Source organism: Symphodus melops, assembly GCF_947650265.1.
Source record: "Symphodus melops genome assembly, chromosome: 21".
NCBI lineage: Eukaryota > Metazoa > Chordata > Actinopteri > Labriformes > Labridae > Symphodus > Symphodus melops.
In genome coordinates, this window is record NC_136711.1 from 16,839,780 (window position 1) to 16,864,008 (window position 24,229).

At 43.1% G+C, this 24,229-nt stretch overlaps 1 protein-coding gene across 8 annotated transcripts in view; it reads left to right on the plus strand.

The window, feature by feature from the left end:
- Positions 1-1,253: 1,253 nt before the first annotated feature.
- Positions 1,254-24,229, plus strand: part of sdk2b (sidekick cell adhesion molecule 2b) — a 273,446-nt gene continuing 250,470 nt past the window's right edge. For all 8 annotated transcript variants that reach the window (XM_079333970.1, XM_079333973.1, XM_079333971.1 and 5 more), the window contains exon 1: positions 1,254-2,089. In XM_079333970.1, the coding sequence (XP_079190096.1) occupies positions 2,002-2,089 (88 nt within the window). In that variant the 5' untranslated portion in view covers positions 1,254-2,001. The remainder of the gene's footprint in view (positions 2,090-24,229) is intronic.

Consider the following 24,229-nt stretch of genomic DNA (forward strand, 5'->3'; position numbering starts at 1 on the left):
GCTAGCAATTGCACGGTAAAAAGAAAAAAAAGAAAAGCACAAATACTGTATAAAAGGCTTTGCCACTTGTGTACAGACGGCTGTGGCTCCAAAATACTGTGTCCAGGGATTTTCTAAATGACCCTCTTGCTGAGTTGAGTCACAGTAAGTACTTTGAAAAATCATAATCGGGTCCCTGAGCTGCCCCGGGGATGGAAGAGGAAGCACTCCATCTTGGTTTTCCCCTCCAATCTCTCCTATTATTAACTTTTGTGCAAGGTATCACATTTTTTGGATGAGAGGGGGATAGAGAGCCAACAGGAGCCTGAAAATCCTGCTGAGGAACAACAGAAGCTATAACAAAGGTGCATTATTGCTTCACTGCCCTACGGTGGCTTAAATGGGACTCGCCACTCGCACGAAAACATTGCAAACATTAAGCACTCCGGCTTTCTCCTGGCAAAGCACTGTCATTTTCAAGGCAGGGACATTTGCTCCGTCATGCTCTCTCATTGTCGCCCCCAGCCTCTACTTTACTGATACTGTCATTTTGGAGACGCCGTGATGCTCAGCCGCTCACTTGATCACTCCCTCTCTACTCCTTCTTTCCTCCTCCTCGTTTATTTTCTCACCCTCTGCTTCTCCTTGTTCTCCTCCTTCTCAGACAAGATAACATGAAGCACTTTCAATCCTGGCTGTGTGAAGACTTAGCACAGTCGTTTGTGAGCTTCTTTTTTTTCTCTCTCTCTCTCTCTCTCTCTATTCGCGTCATGCACCTCAAACAGCATGGGGAATTACATTCCGCTGTGAAAAAAGAACAGAACAATACAAGCATGCTTAGAAGGGTGCTTGCACTAACACACAGTGTGAACCCGGGAAGTATTAAAATGCAGCCAAAAAAAATAAATCCCTATTATGATGCAGGAGGGGATAAAAAAGATACAAGAAGGTCAATAAACTGTTGTAAATCCCTGCAGAAACATTAGACTGATTTCTCCTCAGGCACCCTATAAGCACCACTCCACTCCAAAAACCCTGGCAGGCAGAGCACGTGCTCCTTAAAAGGCTTTATTCCTTCCACCTTTTTTGTAATGTGGAAAGCAATAAAATCATCCCCTGGATATCCTGTGCTTGGCTGTGTTGTTAAAATGAGTGTTGTCCCTCGCTTGGCCGCATGGTGGCGACGTGCGCTGTGCTGACAGTACTTTACATTCTCATGTTTCCTCATAAAGAACTCTGGACTCGTCCCCATCCGAGGCGCGCGCGCGCACACACATACACACACACTCTCACACACCGGCAGCCGGGCTCTCCTCCTTCAACGGCAGGCTCCGACCATGACAGTGTGACTGCGTGCAAGTTTCTCTCCCCCCGCTGCTCCTCATTCCCTGCTCTCTCTGCGAGCTGCTCAACTTCTCCTCCTCAGTGCTCCTGTCAAACTGAAATTGCCGACCTTGACAGCGCGCGGTGGGAAGTCTGCCCGCTGCTTTGCTTCTTTTTTTTTTTTTTTGGTGTTGTTGGAAGAACTAGAACCACTCGGTTCCGGACAACGAGCTTGAAGTTTAAAGGCAGAGGCAGAAAGAAGGAAGGAAAAACACCTCAAGGACGGGAAAAGTATGCGCTACAGCTCTGCCTTCTCACAGGTGCAGCGACAAATGGAGTGTGTTTGGATTTAACCTGGATTTCGTGTGAGTGAGTTGGAGCCAGTACTACTTCAAAAGACGCCAACTGAGGCTGCTTCGTTGCTTTTAGGAAAATAAATGCACAGGGGATGTGGGATTGGAGCAAAGTGCAATAGTTGAACAAGAACAGAACCTCATTTGGACACGTTTCTCCAAGCGCGAGAGGTCGGTTTTGCGCCCAGGATCGGTGCGCCGTGCGTCGCCAGTTTTCAAACAGAGACCCCCCCCCCCCCCCCCCCCTCCACCCGTGACAACAGGCGGACGACCAGGCAGAGCCACACCGGGACTCGTGACACAGCACACCGGGCACTTGTTGTCCAGCCTGCCCACTTTGAGGACCATGTCCGAGGACTCCTGGGGCAGATCGATGTGGCGCGCCACATGGATTTTATTCTTTTCCTTACTCATCAACTCCACGCAAGCTCAAGGTAAAAGGGACACCGGGACAACATGCCGATTAGTCATCACACGGGTCCATTAGTGTCTGACTGTAGCTCTCCTGCTGTGCTGGATGTTTGGTCGCGTTTCCATTCAGCTGGTTACTGATCTGTGATGTGTTCATTACTCTTTGCCTTTTGCACGTATGGCCTATAATTTCCTCATTAGGCTACATATCATTGTGACACACACACACACACACACAAGCGCACACACTCCGTCTTAATTGCCTCCTTCTTACACACACACACACACACACACACACACACACACACACATACACACACACTGGCAGTCCCTTGCTGCTCATATCTACTTGATTAAACATTTGGGTGAGACTTTCCCCCCTATGCTTTCCTCATTCCCCTGAACTGCTTTTCAAACTGAACTTTCCTGACGCACGCGTATCATTCACTTCAATGTGACAAATGTGAGTTTTGATGGAGTTCATCATGAAGACCGAGTGTTTTTTCCCCTCCAGCATGCTCTGATGCTTAGAAGGCGTGAATAAATGCTCTGCTTGGAACATATGCAGAGAATATATCATCAGAAGCCCAGCTGTTTGAAATGTTAATCTGATTAATGAGTGCTAATTAATTAATCAACTCATCTCCCTATGAAATTAAAGTTTGCGCGGCAAACAAGCGTCGTAAATAAACAGATACATGTTGATAGGAGCGATTAAAGCACGCGCATGCGGATGCTGAAAATTAATTTGCTCTTTGAGAATTCTCACTGTACCCCCCCTCCTTTGAGCACGAGGCGTGCAACAGTCAAGCGTATCAGTTTGCAGGGACTGGACTGGAGTGGTGGCAGCTCTGTCCCCCAGCCTCCTTTTTTTTTTTTTTTTTTTTTTTTTTTTGGGAGTAGTTCTTGGAGCTGGAGTACAACTCACATTTTTCCGTGTAATCAAACCAAAAGAGTCTCTGTCATATTGCTTCCCAGCAGGGAGTCTGCTGTAACCTTTTTTAGTTTAATATTTAGCCTCTTATAATCCTGCAGGGTGTTCAATATTTGTGTGATGTTTGTACAGTGGACTCTCTCCTGCAAAGTCTTATCACGGAGGCCAGTTTGTGTCAGGTGAGAAGAAGCCAGGAGCTCCGAGACATCTTCTGACAACAGGGACACACTTTCATCTTGATCTGGACTGTCAATCAGACACACTTTGACCAGAGAGTCTGCTCTATAGTTAGCACCACAGGTCCTTGAACGTGCCACAGGGGGTCTTTGGCAAAGTATAGCTTAATTGCTTCTTCATTCAGTATTGCAGAACGACAATGGAGAACTAGAATAGCTCTCTGAGAGCGCAGACCTCATCCAATGCCGGTCTAGTCTTTTTAACACAAGTAAATGTGTATTACAGGCACCTTTTGTATCTCTGGATATATTTCCCAAACTGAAAATGTAGTTGTGCCTTGGTGAAGCATCATGCTCTTTATCTGTAGATTCATCAGGTTCACGCTGGAGGAACATTTCAAATAACATCCTGATGTTGATGTCAGAAAACTGAGCTAAGAAAAAAAGCTCTGCTCTCAAGACAGCAGTTTGTACTCGAGCGACATCGTATGATATCTTACGTTTCAACTTTTCTACGGTGCAAAGGAAAAATGCAAACAGCGTAGATACCTGTCACGCTATCACACTGCTGATCATGAAGTCAAAATATGACAAATCTATTGTCAAGATTTTTTTTATTTTTTTTGTCGCTACTTTTTGATGCCTTGAACTTGAGACAAGCTGTGATTTTTTTTTTCATAGTAAAGCGTGTGGTTTGATGATTTTCTGACAAACATAATCTGCTATGAATTCCTTGTTCGTCAAATCACTTTCATCGCCTCTGTAGGTGTCAAGCTTTTATCCTTGGAGGCAAAAAGTGGTCGATCTCTGATTTAACATTTAAAAAAAAAACCTCAATTTGAGATATATTTACAGTGTGCATTGAAACCTTCCATATATGTGTCTAAAAGGTACCTATTTTGGGTTACACCAACACTTCCATGGTGACTCATGGTTAAATAAAACACTCATGCACTTGACTGTGCTGCAGCCTCGCCACATGACTGATTTGAATTCAGGTATCACTGCGACTGTGAGGAGGGAGTATTACCTCTCAAGATAGATTCTAAGCCTCCGGTGACGCTCGCTCGATAATACAATGTAGAGAAGATGGGAAAAAAAACAAACAAGGCAGATATCCATCATTCATGAGGGCATTCATGGTGCCTGACATTTACAGGAGATTGATAACTCGTGTGTCCTCGGGATTAAGAAGCTGACATGGTCGCTCCCTCTCGCTCTGTAACTGTATCAGTCCATGCCGGCTGCATTCCCACTCTCCTATCTTATTCCCAAGTTCTCTTTTCCTCTTCATGCTTGTTTAACCAAGGAAGTTGACTAAGAACACATTATTCACAGCAGTGGCCTGAGGGAGGGCGAGAGACCTTCGCTTTTTTTTGTTGTTGTTGGTATTTGCATTGATGCATGAAGCAATATGCACGCATGTTACTGTATACATGCAGACTTAAGGGCCAGTCACTCTCGCTTCCTGTCTCCAGCAGCAAGCAGAGACATCGTCCCTTGCATTTCATTACACAGTCGCTCCTGGGTCAGAAAAATGTAGGATTTAATTGGACTCTCTTCAGACCGTTCAGAGAGCAGCTCATTGAAAGTGACCCCTGTGTGGGCTGCTCTCCTTCCATGCAATGATTAAAGAACACGACGAGGCGAGTAGCATGCCTCTGGACGAACGCGTCGGCCATCGCTTGGCACATTTTAATGACCAGTCTACTGAAACGGCTTTTTAACGACAGGAGAACGGCCTTCATCAGACTAAAGTGCTCCGGCGACTTGCTTTAAGGCTTGCTGATGAGAGAGACAGATAATCTACCTTTTTCCTTTTTGTGTGTGTGTGTGTGTGTGTGTGTGTGCGTGTCCTGTCATTCATCATCATTTTCGCACGGCACGAAAAAAAAGAAAGAAACGTCAGTCTTCGTGAAACAAACTTGAAGTGTTCGAGGGGCCTTTTCGTTTGAAATGCAGAGAGCTTCACTTTTTTTTTTTTGGGATGCGAACATCAAAAACTTCTGTCATATCAAGTGGAAGTCTTCAATCCAGCAGTCAAGTACTTAACACCCTATTTTTGTATACCGAGACATAAGCACAGTATCCATTAAAAACATGCAAAAAAACCCCCCCAGCCTCTCCCTGGATATTTAGTTCAGAGTGACAGTCATAGGATGTGATTGTTCTGTCCCACTGTTCACTTGCATTTACTCGCATAGGTCATCCCGAGACAATGCTTGGCTTGCCTGCTGGTTTTGTCATTTCTAAACACGTCTATTTCGGAGCTCGGAGCAGTGGGAAGCACTCTATTGGAATGTCATGTTTGGCACACATGCTTCTGCATCACTCAAATGTCTGCAGATTAGCCTGACTGGCTACAGCTCGACTTTAGGGAGCTTTTGCGGGAGTTGAGGACTTCATTCTGTCAGAGGCGTGGCGCTCAGATTAACATCCATGAGGATGGTTTTGACAGAGTGTGCGGGGGCCTGCCAGGACACTGCTGGCGTAGAAATCAGCTCTTCCATTCTGTTGTCTGGTCGAGGATGCACAACATTTTTCGAGTGGCTGTCCCTTTTTTTTTTTCTTTTTTAGCTTCCTATATTGGTCGTGGACCTTGACACAGTTACTGAAGTCAAGGATGTCATCTTCTTTTTAAATCTTTTAGGAGATTGGATTGAAATTGTATGGGCTGGAATGAATTGGATGCAGTTTGGGAGCACCTCTCGTCTGCTTTCGGAACGAAGTAAATTGGATGCATTCTTATCACAGCCGGCGAAATAGGGCACATACTCATAAAAAAAGGAAAAAATGCTTCCGTGTGCTGGTCAATGGCTTTCAGATGAAGAGGAGAGGTGGAATCTGCAGATGCAGGCTGTAGTACTTTGATTCCCTGACGTCACTCCTCTTCTGAATGGCTGGACACTTGTGCCAATGGGACGTGCATGCGTGTGGATGCGCGTGTATTGTACCTATAAATTCTTGAGATCTTGAGAAGCCAATTGCATTGAGTTATAGATCAGGCGGCAGGTGTTCTTTGTCGATGAAGAGGCTCTTATATGAAGAATGATCTTTTATGTGAGATATTCTTTTGAAAGGCTGCGGGCACAAGTGTTTCCTTTTAGAATAATTTCAAACTAACTTACAGGAGCTGAATTAATGTAAGACGAAGAACTAATTGAGATCGTACTGTGAGGGATACATGGAGACAGCAGGGTTGAAAGTCTCCAGACTACGAATGCCCTGATTTGTCACACTTCCTAATTGACAGACCAGGGAACCAGGTTTGCTTGTAGCAGCTGTGACCTCTAAAAATTACGTTCGAAAAAGTGTATGCGTGTGTGTGTGTGTGTGTGTGTGTGTGTGGTGGAGAAAAAAAAAATGAAGCTGTCCCAGAACCCTGCAGCTAGCGTTTTGCCAAAAGGTCACCAACGTATTGCTTTTAGTATTCAGGTCTAGCGAGAAAAAAGTCATGGTCAAAGTACAGTGATAGATTTCTCAGAGGGACGTCTAGAGTTTCACTGTGCTGCGCTCGATAAAACAAAACTTCCCACCCAAGGTCTCTGCCAGCGGCAAGTCCAAGATAGAGGCGCGACTGAAAGACCTTTTGTTTTTCTCTCTCTGAAAAGCACTTCCAGACCTCCTGCAAGTGGTGTTTTTATTGATCTGAACACATTCGCCCAATACCAGTCAATTGGAGAGTTTAAGAGTGGTTGTAAGTGGGACCCTGTGGTAATCATTTGCTGCTACACATGCAATCTTAATGATAAAGTAAGAGTTCGAGAATGCCAATGGCTTACATGTTATTAACTCTTTAAAAAAAATGTGGAAAAAACCCCCACTCCATTAAATGTTTATTGGTAAAAACTAAAGATTTGGTGAAGTTGCTTGAGCCAAAAGTTGCTTAGCTGTCTGTTGACCAGGATAACTTTATCAGGAAAAATATATTTTGTCCCACCCTTAAAGATACAACATGTACTTCCTGCCACTAGGGGGCTCTGAATCACTACAACAATATCCCTCATTCACAGTGGGGAATCATGGGAGTTCCCTCGCCCCACCGAAGTCAGCGAAACCGAAGTCGGCGTTGACCGTAGCAGCTTTCAGTAGCAATTCCCGTTTCCTCTGTTCCTCTGTTTTCCTCGTTTGCTGTTTGACGTAACATCCCGTGTCTCCATGGCAACGATAAACATTATGTCTGTCACGGCGGCCACCTCGACAACACACATCCATGTTGTTGTTGTTGCTTGCAAAATCCCTCATCGGCCAGTGGTGGCAGAAATAAAAAGACGGGGAAGAAAAGGATGACGAGTTGACAGACGTACTGTGACATTCTGATTTGATCATACAAACTTAATTACACTCATTTCTTATCTGAGACATGACTGTTGACTGGAGTATTACTTTTTTTTCTGCTGTGTCTGGACAAAGTATTGAATGAATCTAAAATACCCCCCGTGAACTTTTCACCTATTGACGCCATTAAGCACACCTCAGCACTTTCCCATTCCTTCCCTTAGAAATAGACCTCGGTCCTACTACATCGTAACAGTCAGCACACTTTTGCTGTTGTTGCTACAGGCACATTCTATAATTATACCTGCAGAGGTGTATAAATATCTTGCGAAAACCCCAAAGATAAGAATTCACAAGTGTGTATGTATAGCAGTGTCACTTTCCTTTTCATACAAAAGGCATCTTTGTTCATTTTTATCCCGAAGATATGTGACAAGAAAGTGCCATCGTTATATCTTTAGTGCCTCAACCACTCCTGTCACGGCCTACCGTGTCCTCTTTTTTTCCCTATTTGAAGACGCCTCCTTTGTTCAGTCATGTAAATGTGAGAGGAGCGAAAGTATAGAGATGAGTGAATTTGTGTCAAGAGCCTTTGTCTCCGAATGTATCAGGGTTTAATCCATGCTGCAACATCTTGTAAAACTCAGATGTTCCAGCATGTAGTTTGCTACTTGTTATCTGTCATCTGAATTAAGCATTCCACTATATTTAAGTCACTGAAACATACATTTTATGGAAGTGTCTATGTAGTTTGTGCTGCAACTTATACTGCAGGCTACCGCACACCATTTTTTTTACAGACTTGTGAAATCAGTTCAGCCTCCCATGTCTTCATACAAAAAACAAAAAAAAAAACAAAGATGGAGTGTTTAACTTCCAGTAAACAAAGTTTAACCTGGCTTGCATTTTGCTCAGCCACAATATCCCATTTCCTGTGAAGGCAGTGCAGTGGCCGGTCAAATGAGAGCATAGGCCTCGTGGAATACTTTGTCAAATAGTCATTGTCCAAGATAAGTGATATAAGTGATGAAAACATGATACGTGTATACAGACTAGCATAAAAGGTCTTAATAAATATCCTCATGCTGCAGCTACTCTGTTAGGATATGAATGCCTGTTGAGGACTTTGGATTTTGTGGCTCAAAAAAGAAGAAAAATCCTCTTCTGGCTTAAATACTTAAGTGCATCAGGGAGAGATAAGGTCATCTTGCTTGGGCAAAGTGATATAAAATTGGCGCCACCAGCTACTGGCCGCTCCGAGAGGGTGCTTTAAGGTGACAATAGTACGGCATAATCGATGCCATTTCACACCATCTCTGCTCAGTGAGCGCATTTGCTTGCAAATTCCCTCATCGGCATGCCAGCCACTTTTCATTTTTCTCCCACATCTCGTGTAGTACAGTCTAAGAACTTTAATCCTAAAATTTCTATCAGTCCTACTCTTTGAAACACCAGTTATGTAACCCCCCCCCCAAAAAAAAAAAAAACTATGACTATTGGATTGCAAAGAGGCAGATTTAGATTGGATTGTCCTATTTCTTCTCTCTGCTAAGTGCTGAACAGCCCAGACATTTTGACCGGAACAAGAACTGTTCGGCTGAAGCGAGGATACAGCGGCCTTATTCACAAATAAAATAGTCTTCTTTTTTAAGCCCCTGCCGTCTTGCCTGCTGTCTGGAACATGGCACAAAGGAGTCTGGTGTTAGCTTAGTGTTTGCCAGGGCATTCCCATTTGTCTCTGCATGGTTTTCAATTTGGGTTCTGTCCATGCTGACTCTCAGATGGGGAAAGGAGGCCACCGAGGGGCCACCTGGGAATTCTCACCATACACTCTGATGGACAAGGGTCAACGCTAAAATGGCCTGTTGGACTAAAAACTGTTTGTTTCTTTTTAATAACAAAACAGAGGGACCTCTTGTATCCTGTTTGGCTCCAGCAGTGATGTACTGATTATCATTGTTCAGCTTCATGTCCTAATTGGGGCACTGATTGAAGTGGATTAGTCTGGTATTGTTGATTGTTGTTCTTTGTCTGACACAGTTTTCAACACCTCCTTTGACTCTCCTGTTACGCACTTGGGCAGACTGGAATCCGTGCTACAGAATAAATTCTTTATTTGAGTGCATATTATCCTGTGCGGTAGGTTCAGCGTGGTAGGGAGACATTCCCCCCCCCCCCAGGCTTGTTTTTTTTTTTTTGTGCACTTCTATTTACAGGTGGTAGTATTTACCTTTGATGAACAGTAAGGAGAACACTGATAGCTTACACATGCATTGTACTCAGCTTTTCAGCAAGAGCACCAAAGTGTTGTTTTCTTTCTTTTTGAAGCTGCTCTTACTTTCGATCTACTCTGTGTGAGTCGCAATAATACAGCTCCGGCCTGAACAATGTTTTGTGCTCTGAATAGAAGAACTGAAGGATTTAAGTTCAACCTTGTTTTAATATTGCTGTTGTGAAATCCTTTTCTGTATTTTCCTAACTGCCAAGCCAGCTAGTTCTACTTTCCCATATAAACACCTATACTTCATATTCAGCTGCACATTACAGTGCTACATCTACTCCAGCTTATGTCCTTCAATTGGGCTTCAAAATGACCTCTAGAAAATAATAAGCAAAGACAACGGATGTGATTATGGACTTGAACTTTTCCCTTCCTCTTTAGGAGGAGCATTATGCATGCAGCGACGGGCAGAGGTGATCCAGGGTCAAGGATTGTTTACCAGCATCAACCCTCGTATGGCTACATGGAAATGAGTGTGAACCTGTAGAGTGACATTAGCTTCAGGAGCCTCCGAACCTGACTCACTCATTTCGATCTTTTTGTGTTTATTATAAAAAAATGCTATGGCTAGGGAAACAACCTCTGAACTCTTTAGTAGCTCCCTCCTGGGGGAGCTATTTTGTATAAGCGTGTGTGTCTGTGTGTGTGTGTGTCACAGTGAACTGTGAATTTACATACATATATTTGTGGCAGAGTGTAAGTGGCAAGTCCCTACCCATAGACCAGCAATCAGTCCTTTAGCTATCACCACTTATCATCCGACCGCATACTGGGCTCCCCTGGGGCTGTAACAATGCCCTCGCAGTGCTGGGTGAACAAAAAGATGGGGGAAGACAACCCTGCAACACTGGTTCATTGAGTTCATGAAGGGGCATTTCACTGAAAAAGCACTGAGCCATATATTCTGTGGCTGAGAATGGATCCAGCCTAAACTGCTCCCTTTTTTTTTTTTTTACTCTACTGTTCTGGTAGCACTGGTATGACCGTCTCCCCAAGAAGCTGGATGACAAGCAAATCAATTTAATGGCGGAGATAGGTTGGAGGGACTGATCAATTCTGACAATCACGCCATCTTTAACAGACATCTCATCAAAAGCACCGTTCCTTTTTCTCACCATCCCATTACCCTTCTTTCCAGCACTTGGATCCGATGCCTATTTACCCATCCCATGCTGGAATAATAGGGCCTTCACCCCCAGTCGAATTAATCAGCCATAACCATATGCTACCGTGTGCAATTACGCTGCAATTTTGACCAAGGGAAACAGCTGTTGCCATTTTGAAAAGGGTGGAATAAGATTGTAATTGCCTTAACTTTGATTTGTGGGGTGCTTTGATTTGATGAGAGAACACATTTCTATGCTTTACATAATAATAATAATGTGGAATAAAGAAACCTATCAGGACCTGAGACTTTCTCTGATGCATTGAGATGATATTCTTGGTTTTACGAGTGATTGAATTTGATATACACATTATACAAGGAATGACTATGTTTATTCATTAATGTCTTTGATTCAGTCCTCTAATGACATTTGAATGTACTTATGCATGGAATAGCCTTGATATTTTGATACAGGAAGCCATCTACTCCCACAGGTTAGGCTGCCGCATCAAATGTGGATGCATTAAATGACAAAAACTTCAATAAATACAAATGACTTTTTGTGCCTGAATTTTGTTATGAAGGCACAAACAAATGACACAACTGATCCCAGGTGAGATGTACTGATTATTATGTGAGGTTATTCCCACTGAAATGATCCTGACTGCAACGTTCAGTGAAAATATGTCAACGACTCCCAAGAAAGTCACTTTGGGGATCCATTGCTTCCTTCCTTTTGAGCCCACCGTTTCCTGTTGCACTCCCGATTGAATTGGTAATAGTCTTTGTTGGTTCCAAGCTGATTTTCTTTTGGGCATTCCAACTTCAATCGTGTCTGGTTTTTTTCCCTCCTATGACAAAATCAAAGACCTCGCAATAAGGTCGAGAATCATCTTGTAAGCTCTTGAAGTAGAAAACCCATCGCAGAATTGTGTGCCATCGAGATATATATATATATATATATATTTTTGCCAAGGATGTCAAAGTTTCTGACATACAAAGGCACTCAAGTTTATACAGTTTATTAAACCCAGTTAAGTTACTGACTGGTGGAATCTCTTTAAAGGTCCCATATTCTGCTTTTTCTGGTTTTAGATGCTCTTCAGTGTAGTTTTCAGGTATCTTGTGCATGTTTAGGCACATCTATTGGCAAAAATTCAAAGTCCACAGAAATGGGGCTTCTCCTACGTCCTTCTGATAGCAGTAGCTGCATGTAACGTTTGGTCGCTAGCCCCCCTATGAAAATGGGTTTGTGACATCAAAAACCCATGATGCCACTGATCCAAGCCCATTGGCTCGTTGTAGCAAGCACAAGCTTCCCTCGGACTGACTATAGCATTCCCAGTATGGTAAAAGTGGCGGGTAATATCTGAGAACAAAGCCAAGCGACTGACCAATCACATCAGACTTGGCACTCTTTCTCTCTTCGTGGTGGATTCTGAGCGTTAGAAACACAGGCAGATGAGAGACTGCATGGAGTGGCAGTACATAAAAACAGACACTTATTTTGAACATTGATGACTGTGAACATTCTTTAGTATAAACAAAAATTAGATATATGAACCCCAAAAAGGGCATAATATGGGACCTTTAAATCTCAAATATTGTATTCACAAGGTAAACATTAGCTAGATCCAAAATGAACAACACAAAGCAGGAGGATTACATTTGATTTGAAACACAAGGAACATGGAATGACAGTCAGTGTGACAGTGAAGTTGGAACCAAACTGGACAGCACCTAATAAACTATTGAAATTTTTCTGATGACTGTAAAAGACTGGCCCTCTTTTCAGTCTTCACAGTTGCTATGTACTTGGTGCTTATGTAATGAGCCAAAGAACTTTGAAATAGTTGACACCAACAAAAAGGAGTATTTCATAACCTCTTTTCTCTGCCTCAACCACGTGCAGCCACTATCTTCTGCTCTTTTGACAAAACAACAAATTAACAGGGTTTTTTTTTTTCCGGAACTGCTTTGAAGGCTCCTCTCTTTTGAAATTCTTTAAAAAAAAACATGTTATTTTTCTTTCCGTGTCCCTTTTGACACTAAAGTGCCAGTCTCGAGAGATTTGAGAACATGTCTCAAATCTCTGAAGAAACAATGTTCACTGCTGGCCTTTGCACATTAGTGATGGAGGCCTGTGATATTGCTTTTGAAGACTTTCTTCTGACTCCCAAACACAATGTAAACACCAACCGTTGTAAAAAAAAAAATAAAAAAAAAAGTTCTTAGCAGATGTACTTCATAAAGCCTTATGTAAGGTGAGCTTCACACTTTCTGACTGGGTTTTTTTTTTTATCACCTGAGGGTGACACACTCTGGGTTATTCTTATTCCAGGTGTTCTTCCATCTCTGCATACAGCTCCCTTATTGGTCGATGCATGGATTCTTAAGGGACTAATCTCACTTGTTGATAGAGTTTCTTACCTTTTCTCTGCCTTGGAGAGGCGAGAGAACATTGTTACCTCGAAGGAACATAACATACATTCACAACTCGACATCACATTTTACACTTGAGCAACTACCCAAATGTAGAATTGTAAGATGAACATCTTGATTTTCATTTGCTTGGATACACTTCACACTTGACCAAGTCACTTAACACTCCTAACAGTCTACTTTAATGCGGGTGACCCAGCGATGATGAAAGTTGACGGATTGAGATGGATGGAAGCGAGGCATTGACCCGTGCCATTACTCACACTTGACCTATACTTAAGCACACTTACCGTCCTTGCACCTTGGACCATGCTACACACTCTCTTACAAACATGTACACCTTTTGAGTTTTGGTCACACAAAGATAATCTCTCTCTTTCGAGGCTGAGCAGATGAGGCAGGGAGTGCTCCATCCATCTTGATTTGTCAATAGTTACAATTTTAATTACACCTGAGTGCTGTCAGCCCGCCAAGCTGGGCGGGGAATATTGATCCGCTCCAGCTAATTGATTAATTGCTCTATTTAAGGGGGCAGTTTTCCCTCCACCCCCACCCCTCCATCTCTTTTTTTTTTTTGCCGTACCCTGTTTTTCTGTTCTTGTGAACTGTGTTTTCCAAGTGTTAAAGCTTCAACCTACAGGCACAGCATTGCAATGCAGGCTAAGTGGGTGGCTTGTAAAGGAGTCTCTTCATATTTTACTCCAGTCAGAAGGTGGCATATTAAGGAGAAGGGGGGGCCTATTGTTACAGTAGAGCAGTAGGTAACGGCTGAGTGCAGGGCAAAGGAAGCAGTACATCACAGCAGCCATTATGTGACAGTTAAATGGAACAGGAGATTTGGAGCCAGGGACTCCAAACTATAGCTTAAATTTGTGTGGCTGTTTTTCAAAAGGCTCGACTGTCTGCTGGAATGGGCTCCGACCGTTTTTAATGCCATTTTAGAAGACAATATACACCAGTGACCGAAGAAGTGAGGACAGCGCTGAGGATTGGCTACCATCGCTGCTGTCTCTAAATCTTCCCTCCTTCCTGGCAGGAGTCTTTAAAGCTCTCATAAAATGACAGAGCTCTGGAGCTGCTGTGTATCGCAGCCAACCAGACTTCATACCTTCCCAGCTTGACACTACATGAAATAAGCCCATTTAAAAGGCTGCTTTTTTTTAATTTATTTTTTTTACCATTGTCTGTCATGAGATCCCAAACCATAATTATAGTAGTTTAAAGTTGTTTAGCCTCATATGAACATGACTTGTTTATTGATGAACTCTTTTTATAGCAATCTAGATGCTTTATATCATTGTGTATGACATGTTTGTAAGAGATGGGATGACATTGGGGAAATAAGCTCGGAAAACTGCTACAAATGACTCACTGCTTGTATTTATCTGATCGACTTGTTTGTTTTTTTAAATGTGTATGCCCAGTGTGTGGGCTGTCTCTTTAAATGAAAGAAATCAACACTTTTTTTTAGGTGGGGCGAGTGGGATTTGGGGATGGTAATTGGGCCTTGTAGACTTAAAACAGGCCTCACTGTCGCTAGAAAAACTGTAGCAGATGAGCAATTACGTAAGGTGTTCCATCCTCTAATAATTATATCTTTTATACCATCAACAGAATACATGGAAAGTCAAACCAAGCAGCAACCCTCCATTGCTAAAAACGGGAGAAATAATTGAAGTGTAAAAACGGCATTTCCTCATGAGTCCACTTGAGGTTGGCTGAAAACGCCATGGATTTTTTGAAGCATAAATACAAATCTTTAAAGCCCTGCTATCACGAGGCGTTTTATTTTAATTTTATTTTTAAAAAAAAGGAAGTATGCCATTTAGTTTAGCAAAAGCAGTGCTCAGTTATGGCAGACATATCCTCAACTGTACAACAAAGAAAGAACAGCTGAAGTATTTTACTCTTTGTTAGCTCAGCGGCTGTTCAATAAAAGCCAGAGATGCCTTGAAAATGTGCTTTACTGTGACTCTGGAAAAATAAAAGGCCGGCCAATTACTTCCTCTTTCATTTCCTCTGGAAGCTTTACAATATATCACATCCTACGCACAGGTTCACTGTCCGTCTGTACGTCGCGTTTCACACACACCACACACACACACACACACACACACACACACATACAGGGAAACGCACAAGAACACACATGAGCACACACACACCGCTGCATGAAAAATGACATTTAACGCCTTCGGGCTTACTCTTGTAAACATTATCTGAAGTAATAAAAAAAACGGACACACATGTGCAGAATGTGGTTTGCTTTAGACCCCCCTCTTTCATGTACTCACACACACACACACACACACACACACACACACACACACACTCACACTAACACAAACTCCTCTGGTTCGAACGAGGCTGAGCATGATTTCATTCCCCATCTGTTTTTTTTCTTCTCCTGTGGGATGCAGGAAAGGATTGTAAGGGGGTGTAGCAATCTTTACAGACCACGTTAAAGCTCCACACTTACAGGAGCAGTGAGAAATGTGAAACAGAAAAGCTGTTTGTCAGCAAGGCTGAAAGATTGTAACATGAGCTTCCTGTTTGACATTTATTTTTCACTGCTTTCTCAAAGCTTTAAATGAACAGTCTGATATTTCTGGAGGTTTTTTTTTTATTTTCATTTTTCGCACAGATAGATGAGCAGATTGATAGAGCACAGAGGGTTGGGTTTGTTACATAAATGGCCTACATCGAAAAGGTGCCGTCTCCTGAAATATCACAGATATTTTCACATTTTGTCCGTGACGAAAACAAAATGACAGGTGACTATGTTTGGTCTATTTTGAAAAGAGATTTCTAGGCCCTGTACATAGCCTTTAAGAGTCCTGTTTGCTTCTCCATTACAAAAGACTGGATACAAATATGGACACAATCTCAGTGATGTCACCCGTTGGTTTCTAAATCGGCATTTTGACACCAAACAATAGCAGTCCCCAAATAGGAAACTAATCCTAAAATGGATTAGATATAACAAGTTCATGTGTGGACCAATAAAAATAAGACTCATTTGTGCTAAATTGTTCTTTTAAACAAGGCTTTAAACTAAGTTGATGTCTGCTGTAAAAATTGGCATTTTAATGTGATCCCAAAGAGGATTCATTGGATTTTGGAGGAGGCTTTAAGTGGATAAACACCGAACTGCAGTTTTTTGCACTTTCACAGAGGCTGTCTTTCAACACAGGAAGTTGCCACTTGTCCAATACACATCATTTTATGAGACATCAGTTTACAAGATTCTTCTCTGCTGCTGGTACATTAACATCCAAATGAGGAAAAGACGAGGGATTGCAAGTATTTTACAGAAATTCTTGGATATGTCCATTGTGTGTTTTCAATTTGAGGAAGCCTGTGTCCTGTCCTTTCCGCCTCGAGTACAATGAGAACGTAGACAGCTCATTATGTTGCCTCTGTACGGATTTGGAGCGAGTTTAACTCGGCTTACTTTCAAAACTGCAAACAGGTGCAAACAGCAAGACGTCTTGTCTTAACTGCGAGGTTTCCAGGCAAGCAGCAAAGACTCTATGAGACCAAAACAAGCTGGAAATAAAGTGTTGATTAGTGAGTCTAACAGGAGCATGAGGTGTTTTTTTCTGCAATTTTACATTTACATAGAGCTTGATATTCACACAGTCAATGAATCTCTTCTGCTCTTTAAGTCTCCTAAAAAGAGCTTCTGAACACACAAAATGTGATATAAATTGCTTTCACTCATCGCGTTTTAACGTCAGGTTTGTCAGCCAATTAATTTCATTTCCCAGTGTTCAGTTTCACTCCAGAGTCCCAGAGCATCACTTGTGCAAGAGATGATGTGAGACAACGATTGGGCAAGATAACTCACTTGTTTTCTGCTTACATCCGCAAACTGTTAAAGCAGAGGTTTCCAAGAGTGTGTGACTCATTAAGTGGCATGACTCCACCGCATGATCCTCCCCATGTCTCTCAGCTGGTGGTGAGTGTGAAATATCCTGAGTGCTTCAGCCAGCTCTTCCATCAGAGCTTGTCATCTTTTCTATATTTATACGTGTAACAACGTACCACTTGTAAAGAAAACCGCTCGGCAGCAGATTTAACAAAGCAAGGCTAACTCTTCACCCTGCCTCCACAATGTGTTTTAACTCGGCAAACAAGGCTAATGGGATCATGTGGAGGTTCTTTTAGCGTGCATTTAACGAGATTTTCTTTCAGTGATCGATCGACAATCAATCTGATTTCTTAGAAAACTCAAACTTACACACTGAAATAAAAAAAGCTGCATATCATAGAAACCTTTTGGATGTATCCCCACTGTCTTCACTCTCGAAGTACATTCATGTGGTCGAGCAACAACATAAACGTGTCTGGATGTCAATGGAAACCAAATTGAATGGCTTTGGGTAATGTTTTTTCAAATTAATGTCCACGTTAATATTTTGATATTAACACCTCTGAATGTGATCTGCTCTTTTTCAAGCTTTGCTACTTGTTAGCTTCTTTCTTACATGGAAAGAGAAGAGGAGATCTTTGTTGTAGAATTCTGCGTTTAAAAAAAAATCATTGAATTGAAGGAATGCTTTTCCATTACCTTTGATTTCTTTATTTAACATTCATGCACACATTTAGATGCAGAGACTGCTTCGGATGCCATTCCTCGGCCTGTTGCAGCTGCTTCCTTCGGCCTCAGGAGCAGAACACAGAGGTCGTGATCTTTTGACTCTATCAAACCTTGTCAGATCCCCAAAAATAGATCTCTTGTCGGATCCCGTCACGGCCGACAAAGACAGACGTGCTCGCCAGGCTGGAAGACACCGTCGAGTCGAAAGATGTGCTGGTTGACGTGCCCACCGTCAAACACAAACAACATGTTTGAAATTGTACTAACGGAGCACTGGTCTTTCCTCCACAAACTGACATCCTCTCTCTCTTGTATATCACCGGGAGACGAGCCGATGAGGTGTGATTGACAACCCCTGATCAGATAGGACCTTTCTCGGTTTGTTGTAGATCAAGGCAGGCGCACAGGGGAGGCATAGGTTGAATGTTTGGAAGCTAGCAGCTGGTCTGACAGAGCGACCGCGGGACTGTGGCGGCTTCTTTGGCCAAATCAAACCCAGTTGTTAAGCCAGGGGCTTGAGGGGGCAGCTTGAGGGGGCAGCTGTGAGAGAGCGGCGTGCTGTCAACTGTCAGCTTCCTCCTCCACAGGTACAGCCAGGCGAGAAGAACCAGTTTGTTTGTTTCTTTTACCTAAAGGCTTCACTCTCTCCCTGTCATTTTTTTTTTTAATCATTCAGTGTGGCCTCTATCACTCTCTCTGTCCATCTCTCTTCTGCTTCTTTTCATTCACTTGGATTGTGTCGCTGAAAGAAGCTTTAGGGGGATGAGGAGGGAAAGAAGGAAGATCAAAGGAGCCCGCACACTCTGCCCTCCAATATCATTAGACTATCTCTGATGGCATTATTATAGTATCTGCCCTGCGTCTGTGTGTGTGTGTGTGTGTGTGTGTGTGTGTGTGTGTGTGTGTGTGTGTGTGTGTGTGTGTGTGTGTGTGTGTGTGTGTGTGTGTGTGTGTGTGTGTGTGTGTGTGTGTGTGTGTGTGTGTGTGTGTGTGTGTGTGTGTGTGTGTGTGTGTGTGTGTGTGTGGTTTTGACTGTTTTCTTTCATCCTTGCTTGAGTGAGCTGTGCCCATGTCTCTTTTGTGTGCGTGCACATGTTAGAGTGTACGTGCCTCGCCTGACTCTGGCACAGGGGCCCCCGGTTCTACCGTCGGTCCGCCCCACCATCAGACCCCCCCCCCCTTTCATACTGCAAGCAAGACGTCCAAGCTCCCCCTCTAGCGCGCAGTGCACGAGGGAGCTGCCCTCTGTTTGATGTCACTTCTGTTTTGCTCTGATCTTCCTCCACCACAGCCTCACAGCAGCGCAGTCGTACACGGCGGCTGAGATAATGGAGAGGCGCCACGGCCAAAAAAAACATCTGGAGCCCGCCGAAGCAAAGGTCCCACACCTCAAGCTGAATCAAAGCCTACCTCTGCTGTCTTTTCTGCACCACTCCTTGAACTTCATTGGCAGCAAAACAAATCTTGTTAAAAGCTGTAATGTCCAATTCTTTATGTCCTTCTTCCAATTTCTGGGCAGGTGATAATCATTTTGGGGTTTGGATTAAGTTGAAAAAAATGATGGAGGAGAGCGGGGGGGGGGGGGGGGGGGGGGGTTGACATACAGGTAACCATAGCTGCTCAGTACTACAGCCTCTGTACTTGGGGACCATAACCCCCCCCCCCCCATTTCCAAATGGAGGCTGGATTTCAGTGCAATACAAAAGATAAATATTTTTTTACCCTAATGGCAAAACACATTTTCCCATTCTTTAACAGTATTTTTTTGGCCTGTGTAGGAGTCAGTGGGGGAGAGTAGGAGTTGGAACTGATTTTGCCGCTTCGAGGGCACTATTTAAGCACAGCACTAAACCAGCCCTCTGCGCTACACATGGATTGACATGTTTGGTGTCATTAATTTTCTTGCCTAGAGTTATTGCCGCCAAATTACTAACATAACCCATAACTCTGACTCACGTTACAATTTTGGTCAGCCCCACATTGGTGTTAGTCACTGGCCCTGAGAGATAAGACTTCCCTTTAATTGCCATTGGTAGCCATAATATCCATTGCAAAGCTTGTTGGAAAAACAACTGTGTTGGTGCTGGAGATGAGCTGATATCTATCAAAACAAAGGTCAATTAATGTGCGGCTAATAAATCAACTATGTACGGTATGATCATTTCTAAGACTGGCATACCTGCCAAAAAAAGTGAACGTCTTTGGTGGTATGAAATCTGATGCTAGTATCGATATAAGAATGAAAACCACCTCTGCCTTCATATGATGGAAGTGTTGGGTTGAGAGTGGGGAATGACTTGCAGCAAATGGCCGAGGTTGGGTTCCAACCCACGGATGTTGCGATGTAGACGGTAGCCTCCACAGATGGGGCGCGCAACACAACCCTCCAAGCCTTCTGGTGCCCCCTGAACCACCATCGTTAGCGAGCCTACACAACAGTTTAAAGAGCCATACCTTTGTGTTCACTGACACATTAGGTCAATGCTAACTAAAAGAGGCTTCGATCCCTTTAGGTTTCTCAGACTGCAGACTCCTGAGATCAATTCTAAATGGAATTGTTTCCAATCGTTTCAATCGACTGTAAAATATTCCGGAAAGGAAAATGTCCTCCAACTGAGAAGAACATTCTGACAACGACGGGCTCTTCTGCTTTGCGTCATAACCTGTATAAGAATTCCTCGGCACAGAGAGATAACCACTTGGATCAGTCTGCTGTTGTGTTTTGTCCCTTCAGGTTATTTATTCACAATATAAAAAAAAAACAAGGAATAATGCTGTTGTTTTCCTTTGACAGTGAATCAACAGAACACACCTGTTTTCACGCCTTTTGGTAATTTCTATACAGTGTTCAATGCATTTACTTGTCGCAAGGCGATATGTGGCAGATCTGTTTCTTTTTGTTCGCTTTATGGAATATGTGCGTTAATGCAATGTCTACTTCAAGTTTCTTTTCCCTTTTGTATAATGTTTAAGTGCAGTCCATATGAAATGTTTCATATTTTCCTCACCAATATGCCGTCACACTGCATGTTTCTTGAACCAATGTGTGCATTGGAAGTAGTTGTTTGGCGTGCCATTTGGATAACACTGCCTGTGACTTTCAACAAGTCAATTGACAACCACTGATGAACGAGCTAACATCACGTATGTGACGTTTGGAAGTCTTGATGGCGCTATGCTCCCAAACGGTATCAACTCATGATGCCACTTCCACTTCCTTCCTGGAAGTAAAGCCCTCCCAGCGACACGTCCTCCCACCCACACCTCTGGATGTGTTTCTGTTAGTACTAGAAAAAAATACGAGATGTGGGATAGAGTAGAACCTTGATAAAGGAAACTCTGACAATAGGTGTCAGTGGAGCTGTAAGTGCACACCTTAAAGTTTGAACGGCTACTGGTGGTACATCATGCTGGAAACAAACAGCCCCTGCTGTGTGTTTTCTCACCTTTGAATTCTTTATACATCACATTGTTGTATTACTAATCTGCCCCGCAGTTAGCTCGGGAGCTCTCCACGTATACTGTGTTTTTGCTTGTCTGTAAAGCACAGTAACTACAACCCTGAAAGTAACACATAAGCGGTCTGTGTGAGAAGGGAAAGCAGGCATGCAAGATGGAGGGATTGAAAGATTGAGAGAGACAGGAGAAAGAGGGAGGGGGCAGAGAGGCTGCGCCTGCACAGTTACTGAATCCATAAAGGATGAAAAGGGCCTTGGCAGGAGTCTTAAGGGGCTAATAAAATAAAGTTCTCTGAGATTAGTTAGCTAATAGAGCTGTAACATAGTGTTGCGTCTTAATGCTGAGGGGAACATGGCCTCCTGTGTGCTGCCTGTGATGTGTGTGTTTGGTGGGGGGTGATGAGGATGAAGAGGGTGGGAGGGAAAGTGGGCGTGCAAGGTTAGGCGTTAGCGCAGCACCTGCTGTGAAGAAGCCTTCTGGGTCTGGTTATTCAGTCAGGGGTGAGCAGGGAGACAAGAAGAGGAGAGGGAGCCTACCTGGCATGAAATTACTCCTCCTGCAGCTTTAGCAGTCACCGTATGAGGTCAGTGCCCACGCACAAGTACCTACATGTGTTTCTTTAAGCTCAGGGAAATTAGTGTCTCTATAAAGAATCTGATAGACCATTTTTGCTGTAATATTGTTGCTACTGTAATATTACCAAAAACGCCGGACAGCTGTAGCTACTTGAGCAAATTACACATCGTGCACAGAAACATTTCACTGACTGATTTATATAGTTTATGAGCTAAGTGCTAAGATTATTGCAGCATCTAATCTCCAGGTACAGTTCTTGAAACTGGAAGTGCTGTGATCAACATGCGTTCATTTTTCCGTTACCTCACTTTTAAAACTAGCTTAGCATGTTAGCATGGGGGAAAAAATGGGGTGGCAAAAACGTAAAGAACAAGTCTTCGAAACTGTGGCTTTAAAAGGCAAAATACCTGCATTTCAGCCAACAGAAATATGTTCCAATAAGAAAAGGGAAAAGAAACGAGGACTGGTTCTGAAATGCGTCAGCTTTTTCTATCTTTTGTCCTAACATAAAGCAAAGTTTAAAGTCAATTTTACATTTTACAGGTTAGCGAACGCACAGACTATAAGTCCCCTGAGGACAGAAATGTCAAAAGACCTCCCAACTTTCCTTCAGCTGAGAAAGATTGGCCTTTAGTTGGTTTGTGTCTCCTTGAGAATCTCTATATCTCTCATGTGAAGGTTAAGACACAGTTGGATTGTGTCTGTTATTGGTCACATTTAGGGACCCATGTGTCTGCACTGAGTGGTCCTGTTTTTCTAACTGCATTCAAGAAGCGGCAGCCTTCATTTTTGTTGAATCTTTAACCTCTTTTAAGCAAACATAATATCCACTTCCTGTCCTCTGTCACTCCACACCGAGTGAGGCTCTGCCATGAGCACAAACTGTCGAGGAAATGGGATTTGACCAGAATGTTGTGAATCCACATAAAAGGCCATGAGTGGAAAAGAGCCCCGTTTTGTTCATGGTCTGGAACAGTGGTTGTCAACTGGTGGGTTTGGGATCTAAAAGTAGTAGTAATTTTAATTGGGTAGCAAATGTGGCTGGAAGAAAAAAATCAAAAAGTATGTAAAGCCTTTTCAAACATTTGTTTTGTTCAGTTTCTTGTTTTTGTCAAATCTTTTGTTTCCTCTAAGGATCAAACTATAATATTTTATTAGATAAAAGTAATTGGTTGAAAAGTCTCCCTTTTTGGAGGTTTTTCTAGGCACTCCTAGCTGGGAGGAGACTCCAGGGTAGATCCAGAGTTCACTGGAGGGATTGTATCCCGTCTAGCCTGGGAAGGCCTCGGAATCCCAGGAGGAGCTGGAAAACTTTGCTTGGAGGAAGGAAGTCTGGATTGACTTACCACGCCTGCTGCCACCGCGACCTGACCTCGGATCAGCAGAAGAAAATGCATGGATGAATAAAACATATCAGAAATGGGGGTTATAATTTCCCATAGAAGAGTTGGTGGTTGGTCCTGAGGCCAGGCGAGTAGAGAACCACTGGTTGGGTATATGACATTGGCAGCATGTTAGTGAACTCTAAAGGGCCATTTCTGCTGAGGAAAAGACTTCAGGTCTTCGTTGGTGTCCTTACACACTCAGAGGGAAAACACCAGATTAAGGTGGCCTCTTGGGAAAAGCTTAACAAAAAAAAAGAAAAGCAGGCGAAGGAACGAGCAAAACGGAGAGAAAAGTAAAGTTTTCTCCAGGGACTGAAGTGTGGAGAATGAAAGTGTAGCGTGAGGAAAGAGTGGAAACCTCGTCTGTAATCACAGTTGGTCTCAGTGCTGTCATTACCGCGGGAATAGTTAATGAGAAGCCTCTCAGAGAGGACACCATTTGAGTGTGCCATCTTCTTTCTCCGCTCACCTCTTGCCTTACGGCTCTCTGCCCCCGTCGTCTGATTCGGTCTTTTTTCTTACATCTCATTCTTCCCTGATCTTCCTCTGGCTTTTTATTCGATGTAACCCTCACTTCTCTGTGACATCTTGTTAATGACTAGTCTTTTTTTTCAGCTCTTGTTAAAGTGAGAGTTCTTTGAAGAGAAGGGTCCATATGTGATCTTGTACTTCGGTGGTTGATTCATGTGTCTTTTTTGCACAGTTTATGCACGTTTGTGTATACATTTTAAAAAATGTTTCTACATCCTAATTATATCGGACAGTAAGCCTACTTGCTATCAGCCACTCCAGTCTAATTATGAATGGTTTTCAGATTATGTCTACAAAATGTCCGAAACTCCCCACAAACTTTTTAAACAAGCACAAACTTTGAGAAAACCTTTTCCAAAGTGTTTATCCTTTGTGTGGAGGCTGGACTTCTCT